This window comes from Anas platyrhynchos, chromosome 10 (assembly GCF_047663525.1).
Source record: "Anas platyrhynchos isolate ZD024472 breed Pekin duck chromosome 10, IASCAAS_PekinDuck_T2T, whole genome shotgun sequence".
Lineage (NCBI taxonomy): Eukaryota > Metazoa > Chordata > Aves > Anseriformes > Anatidae > Anas > Anas platyrhynchos.
In genome coordinates, this window is record NC_092596.1 from 8135439 (window position 1) to 8154212 (window position 18774).

The 18774-nt window shown below is 47.0% G+C and overlaps 1 protein-coding gene across 1 annotated transcript; it reads right to left on the reverse strand.

Annotated features, from left to right (window-relative positions):
* Positions 1 to 6378: 6378 nt before the first annotated feature.
* On the reverse strand, positions 6379 to 18676 carry LOC101790642 (uncharacterized). The gene is made up of 10 exons (XM_038184336.2): positions 16006 to 18676; positions 15146 to 15259; positions 12619 to 14304; positions 11952 to 12051; positions 11059 to 11207; positions 10775 to 10887; positions 9133 to 9222; positions 8418 to 8540; positions 7795 to 7975; positions 6379 to 7156 (listed from the first exon to the last, which is right to left on the reverse strand). Exons 1-9 carry the CDS (start codon positions 16064 to 16066, stop codon positions 7805 to 7807), a joined length of 2607 nt encoding a protein of 868 aa, XP_038040264.2. The 5' UTR covers positions 16067 to 18676; the 3' UTR covers positions 6379 to 7156; positions 7795 to 7804.
* Between the last annotated feature and the right edge of the window lie 98 nt (positions 18677 to 18774).

Consider the following 18774-nt stretch of genomic DNA (forward strand, 5'->3'; position numbering starts at 1 on the left):
CTCTGGAACAACAACAACAACAAACGGGTCCCTTCTTGGCTTGTCACCTCTGTCATGTCCACATGAGACTCTCACCATACTGGTGGCACAGGACCAAGAGTGCCCGCAGCATTTCAGCTCATGGGAAGGATGTGTGGTTCCTCAGCTGCTGTCATCAGTGCAACAGACAGCCCAGGATTTGGTAAATCGAGGCAACGTTTTGCCAGTGGTTTTCTGGGACGTTATATGTGAACATTTTTTTGGTCGCAGTAGCAGCTCTTGCCTTGCACTGCTGCTATCTGGCAGGTAAATCAAGACTGGAATGTCTCAGCCCTTGAGAAAAGCACCTGACAGCATTGTAGTGGTGGGAAAATTCCTTAAAATAGGAACTGTTTCGCAACTTCAGGGTGATGGGCAAATCGACGGTCTAGGTTATAAATGGGGTAAGGTAAGAAAACCGCAGGGGCATGCTTTTTACTGACGGCAGACAAAGATGGCAAGAGTGTTGCAAAGATCCATGATGAAAGGCTCTTAAAAAAATTCCTTATTTATTTGGGTTGCTTTCCCCTCAAAATAACACTTAACCCTTCGAAATCCACCAGAGAGGTTCAGATCTCTGGGACAAGCTCATTGTGGGACTTAAGGCAGGACTAGACTTTAGGTTGTGTTTAGGTCCATACAGAAATGGTCTAGCCTGAAACCCACATGCCTAATGGTGGCTTGAGTTTGGAACATGAACTGAGTTTACCTCATACCAACTAGACGCCTCTTTCCATCTCATGGGGCATAAACCTACTGAAGACTTCAGTATTTCCTCTCCCAGTCACACTTTGGAGATGCCCAAAGTGCCTGCACCAGCTATAGAGGAATCAAAAAGTATCTATTTTCTCAAATACTACTTCATTTATGTGTCTATGCTGGGGAAACTTGCCCTGGCTTTGTTTCAGGGAGAAATTCAGTAGTATTTCATTGGAAACGATACTTCAGTGGAATTTCACTTGAAGCATGCAAAACCAAATGATTGCTTCTCATCAGACAAGAATGTAATCAATAAATGGCACTGTACTGTGAAAGTTATAAATGTAAAGACAAGGAAATTTCTATGTATTGGTTTTTATTGCTTTCTAAATAAGGAAGCAAACAAATGAAGTTACAGAAGAAAATACTTCACCAGACTCGGGGTTTATCCTGACAGTCACATTCTCAGAAGTAGTCTGTTGACTCAGGAGAACTTAGGGTAAAGAGGTGTTTGCACCGTACCTGTTTTCCAGTATCACTTAAGGCACAACAGAAAGCAATGTTTTCAGCACAATATCCTGCACAATCTCTTCCGTCTTTGATGAGTTTGTGCTGGGAATAAGCGTGGTTATCTCTGCAGCAAACGAGGAAATACGTTGATTTCTCAGTGTTGTCCTGGTGCTGCTAAATATAGGAGCAGTGTTTCTTTATCAAAACAGATGGGGGAAAATCCCCGTTATATTATCATCATGATTAAGCTTTTCATGACTTGGGTTAACGCATCTGGTTGTCTACTCTGCCACTTTACCCAAACATAAAACTGAATTTCTCACTGTGCTCTGAGCAGCTACCATGACAAGTCAGCCTGGAAAATGGCTTTTAGTAAGCAACCCAGGTGACTGAGCTGCAGCATGTCCCGACTCCATGCATGTACCCAGTCTTTGTTTCCCATAAATTTGGCACAAGGACCTGGCGAGTGGCAGCAACTGTTGTGTGGTTGTGTGCCCACAATTCTTCTCAGGGACTCAAAGCAAACTCCCCAAGCCTGGAGCACTCCTGCCAACATTTCTACACGGTTAGAGGGAAACAAATACACCGCCCTTAGATCAACAACGGGAGCTGTCAATTCCTTTATTCAGGCTCTCTAAACACAGGGTCCTTTCATTAAGGCCATTGCTAATGTTTAATGCCTCTCGCTGTGTTTTCCATTATGAGATGCTCTATATTGCTGAAGGCTCATTTCCACTTGGGAGCTGGCAATGAGCAACAAGGCCTTTGGTTTCCAGCTGAGCCAGGGGTACTGGATGTAAACCGTGTCATGTTTGCCCCAATGGAGAGATGGGTCTCTTCATTCTGCCCCACTTCTCACCTTAGTGTTTGCTCAGCAGTTAGCTGAGCCCTAGCAAAATGGTTTTCAAGGCCAGGACACCAGTTCTGGCAGAGAAGAGCAGCCCACGTGTGTGTGTGTTGAGGCAAGAGAGGGAAAGAGATGCAGAGACAGGCACAGGAGTGGAAGTTTTAGGCAAGGAGCAGAAAGTCCGCCCAGGTTTTATTAAAAGAAACATGGTGAAAAATATTTTTGCCAAACTGCAAGTCGGCTCACATCATCAAGGAAGCAAACTGCACTAAATGTCACTGGTGGTGAAGGGCATCACGTCTCTGTTCCAGCCCAGGTGCTGAAGCCTGATGAAGCCACCGTCCTCTGAGGGAGGTGGGGAGGACGCTGTGACCCATGAGTTGGTTCCTTCATTCCCGGAGCTGACCTGTGTACTAAGTTGTCCTGTCTGGTTTCAGTTCTGCTCAGTCCCCACTCTTTTCCTTCCTTCTTCATCTTGTGGTTTTCGCTTTTTGTTTTTTCACCATTTGATCATTTCATGTTATCACTCAAACATTTTTATGAACCAGGAAGAAGCATTTAGAAGCATTTGATAGGCCTGTGACTATGCATTTTATCAGGAAACGTTCTGGATATAATTTCACGTGGAGTACCAGGAAAAACATAGCTCTCTTGGGTTTTTTTGTGCCCACACACGCACCACTGTCTGTTACCTTTCCCCTAGAGAAGCGGTAAGGCTCGTTGCCTCCATACACGGGATGAGTTGTACTGGTTCGGACAAAGCACTTCCAAAAAGCTCAGAAAGTCACCAAAACCTGCGGCATCACAGACAAGGCGAGCTCAAAGGATCCAAAAGGTTCAATGGATCCAGCAGCTGCTGTCTAAGGCCACTCTTCAGTTACAGCGCACCTCAAAGCTGCCTCGCTTCATGTCAGAAGAGGGATGGATGCGGGGGCTTCAGCTTCCTTTTGGCCCACTCTTTGTCATGTCTTCTCGGGACTAGGAAGTGAGATGGAGCAGGTAACACGAGCAGTGGTTCTGGATGTCTGCAGAAACCCCACCTCAGCTCCTGTGGCCTAGGAGAGTCGAGCCCACATCTTGTGTCCCCATGTCCACTGGGACATTGCTGCCTGTGGGACTTGGTCTTTGGGCATTTGGCTGCTGTGTCCACTTGATCCTTACACCTCCACTTCTTCCTCCTCCACCTTTTCAGCTCCACAAAAGACTCTTTCCTTAGCAATTTGGACTTGGTTTAATCTGCGGGTGAACACAGCTGCTGGCAGCTGCAGGCAAGGAGGGCCCGGAGCAATTGCAGGGGGTGATAGGAAGGGGGACGGGGGCCGTGGCAGGCTCTGGGTCATGCAAGATCTGATAACCTGGTGTGGGAAGGCACGGTCCTTCGCAAGGCTGCATGCAGAAGGATGCCAAAGGCAGTTATCAGGTTCAGGGGAATTTTGAGGAGATAAGGTCAGGGCAGAGGAGGCAGGAACTCACCCATTCCACAGAACAGTGCACCGAAAGGGAATTTGGGCACTTCCTGCTATTTTAGGGTGTAGTCTGCCTGCACAAGGTGATGGTGGAACCCGTAATGGCAACAAACTGGTTCATGCATCTGCCAGGACTTCAGCAAAAAGGAGCACGAATGCTGGGAGTGAACCCGCGACAGGTCACAGGGAAGGCTGCTGGGCTACCGGTCGGTGCTGAGGAATTTATTGGGGCTGCTGAGCCCTGGCCAGGTGCAGGGGCCGTGCTGAACTGGCTGTGCAGGACGGAGCTCCCCATCCTGCCCCCCAGCACCACCCCTGGTATGGCCTTGCTCCATCCAGCCCAGGGGGCTGGGAAGCTGAAGCCCCATGGCCGTGCTGCTGTCGGATCCCGTGAGCACCAGGATGGGAACTGGGGCAGAAGGCTGGATGCTGGCTGGCTTCGTGTCCCTTCACAGCCCAGCAACACCTGCTGGATCTGAATGAGGAACCTACACCGAAGGAGCTGGAGGCACAGGACCTCCATTGGAGGTCACAAACCAACAGCCTGGAGCCACCAAGCTGACCACCAGCCCACAGGTGTATGGTTGGCTATCTCCTGAGTCCCTTTGGCAGCGAGATGCCAGCACCCATGGACACAGAGCAGGGAAATACACCGATGTGATAAACTCGCAGGTCCCTGCCCCAAAATGCTGCTGCTGCAGAGCCTCAGCCCCAGGTCTGACAGCGCAGTGCATAAGGAGGAGGTGAAAGTGTTGGTGCCATCAGAAACACTTCTAGCTGGGGCAGAAGGGAGGAATATCAGGGTCACAGCTAGAAGTGAGTCCAGTTGGTTCTTTCTCTGACTCCAGAAGCCCAGTTTCCAGATGGCTGTTTTTTCCCCACAAGATTTTTCACACAGCTGGTTGCTGCTGTCACCCAGCTATCTGTTCTGCCTTCTTCTGAGCCTTGGCACCAAGCTGCTCCATAAATTCCTTACTGCAGCTGGCACGAACGCTGGGGATGCCCAGATGGCTCTAGACCATCAGAGGTTGTCCTGTTCTTGGCTGGGCAGCACAACACACACAGCCATCACAGACAGAAATCCAAGCTGGAGCAGCTGAAGACCTGGCCTGGGTTTTGAAATATGCTGTTTCTTTGTTGTCCTTAGTATTTCTCCAAAAAGAGACAAACCAGATTATCTAGTCATTTTGTAGTAATAACCCCAGGCACTTGATGTTATAGGGCGGAGTACCAGGAAGAATGCAGCAAGGTGAGTAGGACATAAAATCGTTGCGAGGGGTGTTTTCAGACAGTGCCTCAGTAATGCCAAGGAGACCTGAGGGTTTTGATGTGACTGATTATCACCCGATAAGGAGGACTTTCCTTCTGCCTTTTCTCCCAGCTGATGTCCCATCCCAGGCTGTAGGAAGACGTTGACTTTTGTATATGAAGAGCAAGAGCCAAACAGATGAGGACCGTGTCCCTACAGAGCTCCCGGTCTTGGTGTTTCCTTAAGCTGGAGGCTGTCAGGACATTCCAGGCTCTGCCCATGTGTGAAGCCTTCTGGTCGGCTGGTTTCACTCAAGAGGTGGTTGTGATGCCACCCTTCCTCCCTGAACCGCTGCAGTATCAGGTCCACCCACTATACCAACACGCACCCTTATGAAGATGCCATTGAGTCAGTTCCTGTCCCTATGGCACAGCTCTATTCTCAGAAGGGTGAGCTGTTTTCTTCCTGCGACAGGAAAATGCCCTTCTTTATTTTCCATTCTTTTTTATTTTCCATTGACATGGATGTCTGGACTGCACAAAGGGCAAAATCAAGGAGGGACAGCCCTTCTTCCTGGGTTGCTTCCAACCCCAGTGGGATTAAAGCGTTGGCTATTTCACAAAGAGGTCCATTCATCAGGTTATTTTGTCTCCCAGACAGACCTTTCAGGCCTAAAGCCTTCAGAGTCATTGACAATGAAACCAAAATTGGCCCTTCTCAGAAATCTCTTGACTTCCTTCTTTGATGGAGGTTTGGGGACCCCAAATCCCTTCCTATCCCTCGTCTGTCACACAGCAAAGCACCAATCCTTCACATCGAGCAAGATGGGAGAGGAACAGCACCAGAAGGGCACACTTAAAATCTCCTCTGAAGAGGGCTGGGCAACAACGTTTGACTCAAACCTACATTTTTAGCAATGCAAAGTATTTTACAAATTCTTGTAATTCTTCAATTCAAATTCTTCATCTCAGCATGGATTTGATCTATGATTTTTCAGCAAATTTTTGAGAGAGACCAAATCGTTCTGATGGGAGTATTTTGGATTTGCTGCTTGTAACAGAGGCTTTTTTTCTCTCTCTACTTTTCTTTAAAAATGTTCTGCTTCACCTTGAATGCTGGGAAAACTGGAAATATTACAAATTATTTTGCCTTGATTTAACCGAAACATTCCGTCTAAGTCTCCTCCTCCCTAAGTACTGGCATCAACAATTCCTGTAAGAAACAGGCACCACAGAGAAAGACTGAAGGAGGAAAAAATGGATCCAGGCAAGGCATCTTGTGAAGAATTCAACTCCTTAAACTGCTCTTAATCTCTGGCACACTAAAATCATAGAATGTTTTGGGAGGGGGGGGACCTTAAAGATCACCTAACTTGGTCTGAAGGTACCATTGCATGCAGCACAGGGCAGCAGCATCCATAGCATATTTAAGACAGGGCTGTTTTCCAAGGCAAAAGGCTTTGTAATGCTCCTTTCCAGATTAATACTCCTTACCATGCTCCCTCAGATCTTGGTGGAAAATTTTTTTAAAAGTTGGTTTAGGAAAGGAACCAAATTCAGCCTTGGTGTTTATGAACTCATTAGCACTTCTCAGCAAGGAAGGTGGCACCAGGGGGTTGATGTTAGGTATTATTCTCCCTTTCCCCCTTCTCTCCCCCACTAGAAAATGCTGCGATTTCATTCACTTGTAAGATCATTTGTGCACAGATAAGAAACCCCAAAATGCTGAAATCCATAAAACCATGACCTGCAAAGTTCTTTCCATGTTCTTGCCACAGTTGGTAGCACAGTCCTGTGTGACATATGACAGTTTATTGAAAATATTTTATTGATTTCTGTAAGTCAGTTTTAATAAACACCAAAGAGATACAGTAAGTGGACTGGCAAAATGAGTTCACAAACTCAATTATCTGATATTTTCTTTCTCTGCAGGAAGAGAGCCAGTTCTGTAAAGAACAAGCTGAGAAGGCACGGGTTTGCCACAGTTCACAGAGGTTTAGCTTCTCTGACTGCACAGCATTTATGCTCAAGTTCCAATAGCACTTCAGGTGAAATCAATAAGATTATTCATTGGTTTCAGCTGCAGTTTGATCAGCACCTTGCACCTGAGTCAGGTAAGAGTAATATCAACAGTTTTCAGAGGCTAAACAAGCCACTAACTGCATGGCCAGGCAGATTTTGCCAAAGAAAACTCTTCGTGTTGGTTTGAAACTTCCTGTTACTTCCTCCAGGTCAGTTACCACTCTTGTACAAAGTCTGCACTCTGGAGGAAATGTACCGTGAAGTATGTTCAGTTATGCTAAAAGGCAACAGACCAGCTTCTAGCATCTTCAAACGCAGTGCATACGGTTCTTCTGAAATTCATACTCTGCAGAAGATAAAACGAGAAGGGAGGATCTTCCATAATGCTCCAGCACTTCTAAGGAGACACTATTGGAGTCATCAAAATGGTAATCCCACCCTCACACTGACTGTGAAATACAGAAAATGGCACCTCAGATAACAGCACTTGTGGTTTGTGTTGGTCTCCGTGACCTCTACCTGGAGAAGATACACCAAAGACAGCCCCAGCTCCCAAGGCTTCATCTATGTTTAAGAAGTTCCCTGTATGCACCAACATGTGACCTGAATACACCTTCCCTTCTCCCTCACGTGTTTCTAGTTCCATGCAGTGTTTATTCCCTAACATATAATTGTGCAGTACTTCAAGAAATTCTCTGCCCCAATCAGAAGGCCTTAACTCCTAGTGAAAAGAAAAAAAAAGCTCCATTACTTTGGGGCCAGTCACTGATGTAACGCTTTGTCATGCCAGTGAAAGCTGGCAGTTTCCATAAGTGAAAATTTTACTTCTACAAACTGAGCGAATGTAGTTTATAAGTCAGCTCTGCACTGCACCCAAAGGTGAACAAGTCACCCCCGCAGCTGGGAAACCTCTCCCATTCCCCAGTTTCACCTCTACACCATTTTCCAGCAAACACCTCCCTCGTGAGCATGCAGCTGCTTGACCTGCACGGAGTCAGAGACGAGTGTGGTTCCCATCAGCGGAGTGCACCGGGGCAGCCGTGCCCACCCCATTTCGCACGGCATGGCTGTGGTTTGGGTGTTTTTCCTGGCTTTTTGGGGTCCCGGTACCACTGCCAGGAACCGGTGAGTGTTTCTTCTGCACCTGCTCCAGTATCTGCAGCACCTGGAATTAACAAACACAGCTGTAAGCAGGTTACTAACTTATTCTCCAGGTATTTAAATATGCCCTGTTCTTTTTCAAGCTGCTTGTTTGGGCATATCTTTGGGGTTACACTGCCTATTCAAAGGTCTTGGGGATAGGTGTAAAGGGGGAGCCTGCTGCACAGAGACCTTGGATCTCAGAGCTCTTTCCCTGAATGAATCAGTCTGACATTGCATGGAAGACGTTCTCCAAGCACAGAGAGGTGCAGTGATGGTTGCAGGACCAGGATACAGGTAACGTGGAGCTCTGTTTTTCTGCTCTTTCATACCAGACTATGATAACTCCTCGTGCTATCACAGATTTCTTTATGGAACCAGGGAACTCCCAGTCTGAAACCCACTTAATGGAGATGTGCAAAGCAGAGAGAAAAAGAGAGCAGAAATCAGATCAGGATTAATTTTACCTGAGACTTGGGGATGATACCAACTCTGAAGAATCCTATATTTCCACTGTCAATTTTGGTACAGTCCACAACAGTAGAGGCAATATTCTCTGGAGAAGGACCATCGCAAAGAACTGCATCTACCTGAAGGGCAGCAAAATTTCACAGCAAGCTCAGGCACATAGGCTGAGAGATGGGAGCTTCCCCCTCTCAACATCTCAACAGCAGGCAGCTGTTAAAGTCAGCTCTGCTCCTTCCTGTTTGAATGGCCATGACTATTGTACTTCCAGAACTTACAAAAGGCCTAAAAGCCAGAAATGTTTTAAAGCTCTGGTGCCAGTTTTAGACCAGCTTCAGCTTTAGATGGGAATCTCCAACGGTAGCTGGAGTCCTGACGCATTCAGGCATCGGTTGTTTTATTGCTTGTACACAAAGAAGCATCTTTTTTTATTGCTCATAACATCCTGTGTTGGAAGATGAACTAACTCACGTTGCCAAGCTCTAACTATGCTGTAGCAAATAGAAGCATTTTGGTTTTCCATAAAAGTTTCTAATTTTATGCTGTTCTTTCAGTCTAGCACCAACATGAGTGACAATGACATCTTTTTAATTACACGCTCTCCCATATTCTTGGTATCATCTGTTGACTTGCCTACTGGGAACAGAATGAGTGTGTTCTCCCGTCCCTGTATCTTTGGGGACCTACTGGGCTGAAAATACGCAGAGCCTCCATTACCTTATCTCCCAGCTTGGCGTACACTTGGTTGTGGTGTGTTGTGTCTGCCTCTCCTGTCGGGTTAGCTGACGTGACCACAATGGGGCCAACCTGGTGGCAGGAAGATGGAAACAAGAGCCCTGAGCATGTTTTGTGGTACAAAACAGAGGAGCTGAAATGTGAAGTTCCCTGGCGAATCCCCGTGACTCTATAAAGAGCTCAGTGTGACTCTCCCAGGTAAACACCCCTTCTGCGTAGGCAACTAAAGTCGGAAGAGACAAATCCCTCCAAAACTGCGTGAGTGACTAAGACCCTCCTGATTTGGGGTTTCCTGATGTTGAATCAGGAAAGAACATTCTATTTTCAAGCAATAGCAATTGCCTAAAAGGTACAATCCCTGTCCTAGAAGCGCAGCAGGGAGCAGAACAGGCAGGGTGTCACAGTTTCTCTGGCAAAGCCCAGAAATACAGTGATTAACCGTGGATTTGAGCTGTGCAAGGGACGGCGATTCCTTCATTCAAGGTGAATTTACTAGCAAGGTTATGGGGCTGTATCCACTGTTCTTTGTAATACACCTCCTATAGCTCCTGCAGGTGGGAATAGCAGACCATCAGTGCAATTCCTTCCACCCAGAGCATGCTTGCCACTGGCCAAGCCAGAGATCAGCATTTTAAAGACAAGACTGTGGAAGAAAACTGCCTCTCAGCACACCAGGCAGCAGCATCAACATGCTCTCATCCAGAGCTGTGTCAAGGTAGCCCGGGGGCAGCGCTCAGCACTGCAGCAGAAAGTTTCCTACCGTGCTTTCTCTGCAGGTTTTATGCCAGTAGGTTGCAGCTGATCGTGCATTCGCTTGCTGCTGCTGCTGCCAAGAAGAGGTCATGCAGCACGCTGCAGAAGCAGCTTTCTCCCAAGCAGGGATCAGAGACCCATACAGACAAGCCAGCATCTGTCCCACAGCGCTGTAATAACCTTGAAGCTATAGCAGGATAGGGCAGGCTCTAATCCCACGTGTCTGGGCACCCGAAATGTTGATGTGCTCACCCCAGCATTATAGCAACACACAGACATGTTCTCCCAGGTCGTTAGCCCAGCAGCTTCTGCCTGGGTAAAGTCATGAAGCAGGGATGCTCAGAACATAGTCCAGGCTGTAACTGATGTTGTTCTATGTTTGGGACCCTCCCAAGTTATTCTGGCTTCAAACAAGCTTGTGCTTGCAGCAAAAATGTTCAAAGCAGGAAATCAGACAATGTGTCTGTTAATTATATCTCTTCTGGCATCCTGATCTGGTGGTCTGTTTTCTTGCTTTTAGCCTCTCTTCTGCAGTAAAATCAGCTACCAGCTGTCTGCATAACTCATCCCCTCTTCCGTAATGATATTGTTCTTGTGGGAGTTACTCAGTATAGCTCTCTTCACTCCCCAGAAACCACTCTGAACATGCTATCATCCTCACTGCTCTGAGAAAAAAAAAAGGTGAAGAGAGGTGACGTGCCAACACCCAGCAGGAGAGTGAGCCGAGTGCTGCAGTCTCTCTGTCCTTGACCCCTGCAGCAGCCCAGAAGAGCTGGGTGCTGGTGGCTGACCCCACGTCTGCTCCCTGTGCAGTCAAAGGGCAGCCCACACTTGCCAGCGGTGCTGGGATGAGTGCGCCCTGCCCACTCACCAGGTCGATGAGGTGTGTGGTGACGGAGCAATCGGGGATGCGGATGGCAATGCTCTGAGGGGTACCGACATATTTAGCAGAGTCCTTCATCCCCAGGAAGTCCACCCATGCACCTGCACAAGGAAGAGTGGCACAGCACTTACAGATGTACGTCTGTCCTCACGCGATGGTCTTACCACAGGTATTGCCACCGAGCTCGTGGCATTGCAGGAAAGCATGACTTGAAGCTGGAGTTCCAAAGCCAGTGCTCTCCAGAGAGCTTGAAACTAACAGCTTTTCCTCACCTCTGGGAACCACCAAGCTAATAGGAGATGGCCAGGCAGCTTCCATGAAGTCCCAGAGGAGGGGGCTGAACAAATGCTTTGCAGGTTCCAGTTGCTTCAGGCTAGAAATCCAGAGGGACATGGGGCGCTCCTGAGCCTGGCGTTTGGAGCTGTAAAGGGGGCAAGAAAAATGAGTTTGGAAGTAAGCTACACTTTATTTTCAAGCTCAAAAAGAAATTGTGTTGGAGAAGCCTAGAGTTAGACAAAGGGTGTGGGCTCTGCTACAGGTCAGCCATCTGTAATAAAAGTAGGATGGTTCAATGGTTGACCTGAAAGCTTAGGGATATGGTTTAGTGGGGACTGTTAGTGTTAGGTTAGAGGTTGGACTCGATGATCTTGAGGTCTCTTCCAACCTAGAAATTCTGTGTGAAAGGAAGAGATGTGAATGACTGCTCCTGATCATAAATTACAAATCATGGTCTTAGCTTCTTGTGTTGTAATGGGTAAAAGACACAGTTGCCTAAGTTCTGAGGGGTCCCAGCTGCTTAAAAAAGTACAACTAGAGACATTTGTTAAATAAAAGAGGGATTTTGGTTGTGACAACATGTATCTACAAATATAGAGAAGGGGTGCCCTGTTTTGACATTTCTTGGTCTTTGAGTTTCCTTGTGATATCCGGCTCTATCCCCTGTCCCATTAGTTTGTTGTAAGAAAATTCCAGCTCAACTGTTTCCATTTCTCATTTGGATCTTCTCCCCAAGCTTGTCACCTTATTGTTCCTAGGAAGGCTAAGCTATGTGTCTCCTGGCTCTGGGCGGCTGCTGTAGCCAGGACTCACTATCAGCTGTGTGTCCTCGTGGCCTCCTCAGACTAGCCAGGGAAACCTTCAGTGGGGCAGCGAGACAAACACTTACCGGTGAGCTTTCTCCACAGCATCAGGCCGATTACAGGCTGCCACAAGCACATATACAGTATCTGTGGGGATGCCACAAGTCCCTCCGCTCTTCAGGATATCTGTTGACATGTGAACAGGGCAGAATCCCTTCAGTGACTAGAACTGAGGGGCTGTAATTCACGGAAGAGCTGTCACAGACAAAACAGCCAATTCAGTGCTCTCGTATCTCCTTTTCCCAACTAACAGAGTATTCCCTCTGACAGTGCATTTTCTAGCATTCATCCAAGAAGAGGTCTGGTATTTAGGGGAGATCTGAGCCACGTTCATTTGGGCCAGAAGTCATTCAGCCCTGTGGGAATAGCAAGCACCTTGCTTTCTCTGTACAAAACTGTCTGTCAGCACCAGCCTGGAGGATTTGTGTACCACATATTGGATGAGCAGACAGGGATATGATACAAGACAGACAGCAGCAAAATCACTGCTAAACTGAGGAACCGCTTCTATTTCCCACACAGTGTGTTCAGCTCCAAAAGACGTTTGTAACCTGGCCCACTTGGTCAAAACGCAATCAGGTTATTGTGATCTCCACATCTGGCTTGGAAAAACATCCTTTCAACACTGTTCTGCTACAACATCTCCCAGAATTACCCCTCCACCCCGCATTATCCCCTATACATTTCCCTTACCTGCAATTCTCTTGACTGAGGAAGCTTTCCTGGCAGGCAGGTGAAGGCACTTGGTCATTCCTCCCCCCACACCACTGAGCTGCACGAGGGGCCTACCCATCGGTAAGCAGGAACCCTCAAAGACGCTGCTGCAAAGCGCGGAGAGGAAGCAGTAAAAGCTGACCAGCCCAAAGATGATGGTAGCAGCAATGTCATAGCCGACTGGAAGAGCACCCACGGCATCCAGCAGGAAGCTGACAGCAATGAGCAAGAAGGTGAGGGAGTAAAAGAACCAGGTGATGTTTAAGAACAGCGTGCAGAAGACAATGAAGCCATTGAAAAGCATGAAGGCAATGATGCCTACTGCTGTGTGGAAGCTTCTGGTCGTGCCGTAGAGGCCACCGTACCTTGCCAAGCCCCAAATGATCCACATGACGGCATAGAGAATGAAGGCACTGCTCTCCAGGGTTTTACCCCGGGCAAAGGCCACTGAGCCGCCTAGAAACTTAAGGATCCCACCAGCTACCACCACCCACGGGATTACAACAGTAGCGAGCGGAGCCTGTGGGTCCCCTGTCACTGTAATAGCAAAAGAAGCAAGGACGCTGCACGCATAGCCAAGTACTTCTGCATCGGCGTACTTGGAGTACCCGAGGTAGGGAGCGTGAAGGTCTGCCCCTTCACGAAGCTTCAGGAAACTGCTGCGAGCCAGCAGGGCCTTCACAACACCCTGCCCTATTGGGATTTTGGTGCCTGCTTTCACGTTGTACAGGTGAATCAGAGCCATCACGGCTGAGGCCACAAAGATGGCCACATCCACACCTTGGGGTCCGCCTTCGAAAAACCCCTTGGGACGGCAAGCTAATGCAATGCAGTAGGCCACATAAAACAGCAAGTACAGGCCATCCGCCAGGCTCTTAAGAGTGAGGAAAAGGGCCAAGACAGCAAAAAGAATTGAAAAAACCACGAGGAATGGGGTAGGGAAGGACGGTTCCTCTGTTTGCCAGACTGGGTACAGAAGGCAATAGCCTCCTGCAAATTTCAGGATGGAAGTGAAACCAAAGAAGGTAGCCATTAGTACATCCATTGCACGGTATGACAAAACGCAGACTCCAATCTGGTAGACCCCAGCTGCCCACAACCAGGGCACTTGTCCAATAAAAAGTTTGCTAGTGACGCCCAGGAGCCTGCAGCCAAAGACACTGGCAGACAGCAGGTTCAGGATCACACCGAAAACCGCAAAATGATTCACGCTACCACTGGTGGGCTGGAGCTGCTCGTGGGCCTTATTCTTGGCCAGATCTGTGCCAGGGAGGGCAATTTTCTCTTTGGAGAGGAAATAAACAATCCTTCCCAGAGCAAAATAGCCGCCAACCAAGCAGACAATCATATAATTGCAAGCCACGGCAGAGGAACCAAAAGACGTGCTGTAGCGCATGGCAACTTCATGAGCACTGGCGAGCGAGACAGCAGAAGCAATCAGAGCTAGGATGACCTCTCTGCTAAGGAAGCCCACCACGGCGACAGTGAGTAGTGCCAAAGTAAAGGTGACCAGGCCAGGCACCAAGGCATTGCGGAAATCACCGGTGTCATTCAAAACTCCTTGCCCTTCCAGGATGAAGACCACTCCGTAGCCGCACCAGAACACTGAGATGGTCAGGCAGAGGGACAAGAACAGGGACGCATCTCTTTGGCTTCTCCGAATTCCTACGAAACAAAGGGGAATACAGGCAGAACTGTGATTTTGACAGAGTTATGGAAAGCCACGCTTATGATAGGCAGCTGTGCTACAGCAAGCACATGGTGTCTTGGAACCATGATTACAACACAAGCATGTGGCTGCACAGGTCCTGCATGATTTCAGACAGAGCTAAAATGAGCTTGGGTCAGTCCGCACGGTGCCCCGTTACACAGTGTAGACATGACTATAAAGACTCCCTCAGAACTGTGTGAACTCACAAGTATTTGTGCCTCTCCCAGGCTGTCTGATTTGTAGTGGAAAAAATACCAGCTTCCAACCTGGGATTTTCGTGTTCTCACTGCTCCAAGTCACAAAAGGAGAAATAATTCAGCATTCATTCTCAAGAGCATGGACTTTGTTATAATAAGAGATTTTTCCTCTTAGCCTCACATATTGACAAGCCATTTCAAACCATGGATGCCTAAACTAATTTAAGAAAGCTTGGGGACAGTTTTTAGAGAAATTCACTCTCATTTAGAGTATATTCACTCTCTTATATACAGAGAGAGTATATTTAAAAAATAAAATGTTATAAAAAATAAAAATGTTAAAACTCTCAAAGATTGTGATGGAGCATTTGCTCAAAACTAACATTTATTTCTTTGGTTACTTATACAGGAAAAATGTGATGTGCTGGTTGAAAAAAATGATTGTGAAAAATGTGTGTGTGTTGATTCCCCAAGCAGAATGGATCAGTGGTCTGGCAAAGCTGACACAGTTCATATAAACCTCTTGGCAAGGCAGACCAAATACTTGTGAAGCTATAGGAGGGGGAGGCCTTGAAGCTGGCCACCCTCAGAGTCTTACCTGCATACGCCAAAAGTGACGATAAAATCAACAGAAGGACTCCTAAAGCTGTGCTGGGGATCACGGGGGCTGCTCTGGGTATACTGTAGAAATGCACTGCCAGCAAGAGTGATCCTGTGTGTGACAAGGGAGGGGGGAAAAGAGAAAGAGCTTGTAAACTCGGGCCCCTAAAAAACAGGAGAGAACCAGAGTGACAAGAGCAGGGAAAAGAGAAAAAAAATAACAGTGCAAGATCTGCAAATAATGAGATCTAGAGGGAGGGTGTTGTAACTTGGTTTGTGTCACCTCTTTCTGGGTGCCCAGTTTTAAGAAACTTGAACTTATTTGTGTTTGGAAGTGCTCTGCCGTTGTTGGATAAAGGTAAAAAATGGATCTCAGATTCCAGTTATACAAAAGGCAGACAGACAAGCACACACACTCTGAAGACAATCCCATAAGCCTTGTAACTACAGAAAACTAGCCTAAAACTGAAAAGCAGCAGCACTCAGAAAGATGAAATGCAAAGGAGGAAAAGAAAGGGAGTGAACACAGAAAACAGAGCAGCAGGGAAGACAGAGAGAGAAAAGGAAGAGAGGAAAATGCATCCAAATAAAAATCATTTATGAAAATGACTATCAAAAAGTTTTGATTTGCTTCCCACTCAAGATGGATTGGGTACAAGAATTCAGGCCAGCGTTTTAAAGCCAAGACAAATATTTTGTTGGCTGCTGAACCAGGCAGAGGGATCTCCGGATCTAAAAGTTTTACCCAAGCGGAGAAGATTCGGAACAAACAGACGTTTTAGCCCCTTCAAAAAGGGGGTTGTCCATGAAAGCTAGTCCCAACCCCATCCTCCCATGCCAAGAAGACTCGATCCCTACCTGCGGAAATGCCCAAGAGCCCTATGGAGTAATGCAGTGACTCAGCTTTTCTGACTGCCATCGCAGAGTCCGCTGAAGACCCAGATGCGGGCTGAAATGCTGCCTCTCTTTCCTCCCTAGCTCTTTATAACCAAACCAACTTCACTGGCCTGTGTTCCTCCCTGCTCTCCACCCCTTTTCCCTACAAACATCTTCTGTTAGTGTGCCTTTCTGCATGCGGGAGGAAATGCAAATGAGTTGCTTGCTGCAATAAATTTCAGTCTGTGAGTCAGAATGGGCTGCTGGTAGCTCCCTCCAGGGGCCTGTTAATTTTACTGTTGATTAACCCTTGTTAAAAAAGACACTTGAAAAATAACGCTGATGGTTTATTACTATTACTGCCTTTTTGCTATTGCCAGTATGGAAATTACACTGGTTAAAATTAAGGGTTTTTTAAAGAATCCATCTTGCTGGAGCAAACAAGTTCTTTGCAAGCCCAGGAGCTCCCCAGGGACCAGTTATTTCTCCTCACACCAGCCGTGGTCCTGCTGTTTGTCCCTGTCACAGCTATGAATGCCTGGCACCACCGTCCTGTGCTGGGCAAGCCCAGGGCATATTCAGTGCCATTCCCTTAAAGGTGACTTTTGTCCGTGTGCCGCTCCATGTCTATCTAATCCAGCCTCTCTGCGCACACTCCCAGGGAACTCCTCCTAATTCCTGAGTGGCTTTCGTGAGTGAGGAGTGTGAGCTTAAAATCTGGAAGAGTCTTGCTGGCTTTCCAGGAGAACTGTGCAGGCAGTGAAGTGAGTACCAGTCATTCCCACAATCGCTGCTGTATCCCCAGGGTGATATAAAGGACCCATGGAGAATACGTGATCAGGCCATAAAGGTCTTTACCCATGAAGGAGGCCACAGAAAGCAGAGGACAGTGGCCCAGGGTTGTGATGAGATCATATCAGTCACACATCAGGTGGGAATCCAGAACAGTCCCAGACTGGATCCACAGCTGATGCCAAAAGACGCTGCTCCTCCTGCTTGCTGAGCCACGTGGACTGGGGTGCTTTGCTTCCCTTGAACACCTGGATCCCTGCATTGGCTCCCAAAACTTCATGGTTTCTTCTCTGCTTTGGAGGATAACCTTGAAGGAGAGCTTTGGGGAAAAGGGTTCCTTCGCACTCATCTTTGTTAGAATATTAACACAGATTAAAGCATGGTATTGAGGTGTGGAGGTACTCCCATGCAAAATGTAAAAAACTCAGCCAAAAAGTATAAACTATCAAGAATACATCTGTTGCAGATTGATCTTTAGGCTCGGTATGTCTGTTGAGATAGACCCGGTCACATGAGGAAGCACTGGAACAACCCTGTTTTGCCTGGTTACACCTAAACAATGAATTCAGTGAGGGGAACCAACACAGTCAGTTTGTAACATGCAGAGCTCTGTGATGTGGTTTGCAGGAAAATGTAAGTTTGTTTAAATATCAGCCTTTAGCTATCTTTGTTCCATCAGTGATGGGACTGGTCTCTAACCAGCTGAAGGAGGAAGAAACTATTCGACTACTGAACTATGTTCAAGTCGCAGCATGATTCAGCTATTTTTTCAAGTAAGAGGAAACGATGCATTTCTAAATCACATTCAGAATACCTCAGATATGAAACCAAACAGCAGGGAAAAGGCTTTGGGGATTTTCTCCACGTATCTCATAGTTTAATTCCCATTCTGGATAATAAAAGTCCTTTCTCCACCCACCAAACAGGTGGTTTTTGTTCCTGTTTGTATAGTCAGCAGCTGTGAGTACGTGGTACCTGATTTTTTAATCAGCTTTTTAATCAGTTTTAAGAGATGCATGTAATAAATGAAGTCACATGTATCAGAAAAGAGTACCTTCCTCATGCCTGCTATGACTAAGGAACTTGCCAAAACACTATTTCATTATACACAGGCTAAATTTCACGTCTCTTCCAAATATGACAGACCTGAGAAATTTTTTTTTATAAATTATCCCTGAAAAACTTTCTTCCCCCAAGTTGCTTCAATTCTGTTGTTCTCTAAAGAATGGCAAGATAGCCTTAAGAGGCTATGTTTATTGCAACAGTGCAAAGCTGAAAGAAAACGGTTCATAATCTTCTCAGGTACGAGCATATCAAGGACAAGGGAAGATGGGTTTCCACATGAGCAAGGGAAATTCCCCATCGCATGCTGTGAATCTTGCAGGCAGGTATCCCTATCGAGGTCAGGGGTCTGCCAGCTCTTGCAACGATTTTCCTGGTAAATGATGTTGTCACATTCTTAGAGAGATGGTGTTGTCAATGAAGAATCACATTATTCGTTTCTAACTCAGGACCTGAAGGCCAGGAAACAAGCTGGGCACAAAGCTTCTGCTTTTCAAAGATGGGGCAGGAGGCTGAGCACATTTAAAGTCAGAAAATGAAACCTTGCTGTTAAAATACAGAGGCTGCTGGTACAATGTAGGGTATAAAAATGGAGCACAGAGAGGAACTGCACTGGCTCAAATACTTGCTGTGGGCTGGCTCCCTGTGATACCATCTTATGCACAAGAATTTGCTGCTTTAGTCTGAAACAGAATGGAAAATCGACAGCCGAGAAGGAAAAACACAGCTGCTCTGTTGTACAGGTCGCGTCGGCTGGGGATGATTTGGAGACAACGTGCTGGGAAGGAGGTCTGCAAGGGAGCAGTCAATTGAGGAAACAAATAATATTTACATGCCCTGCCCGTGGCACTGGAAATAAAACCTCCTTGCCAGTAAGAAATTCAGCCCAACCCTCCT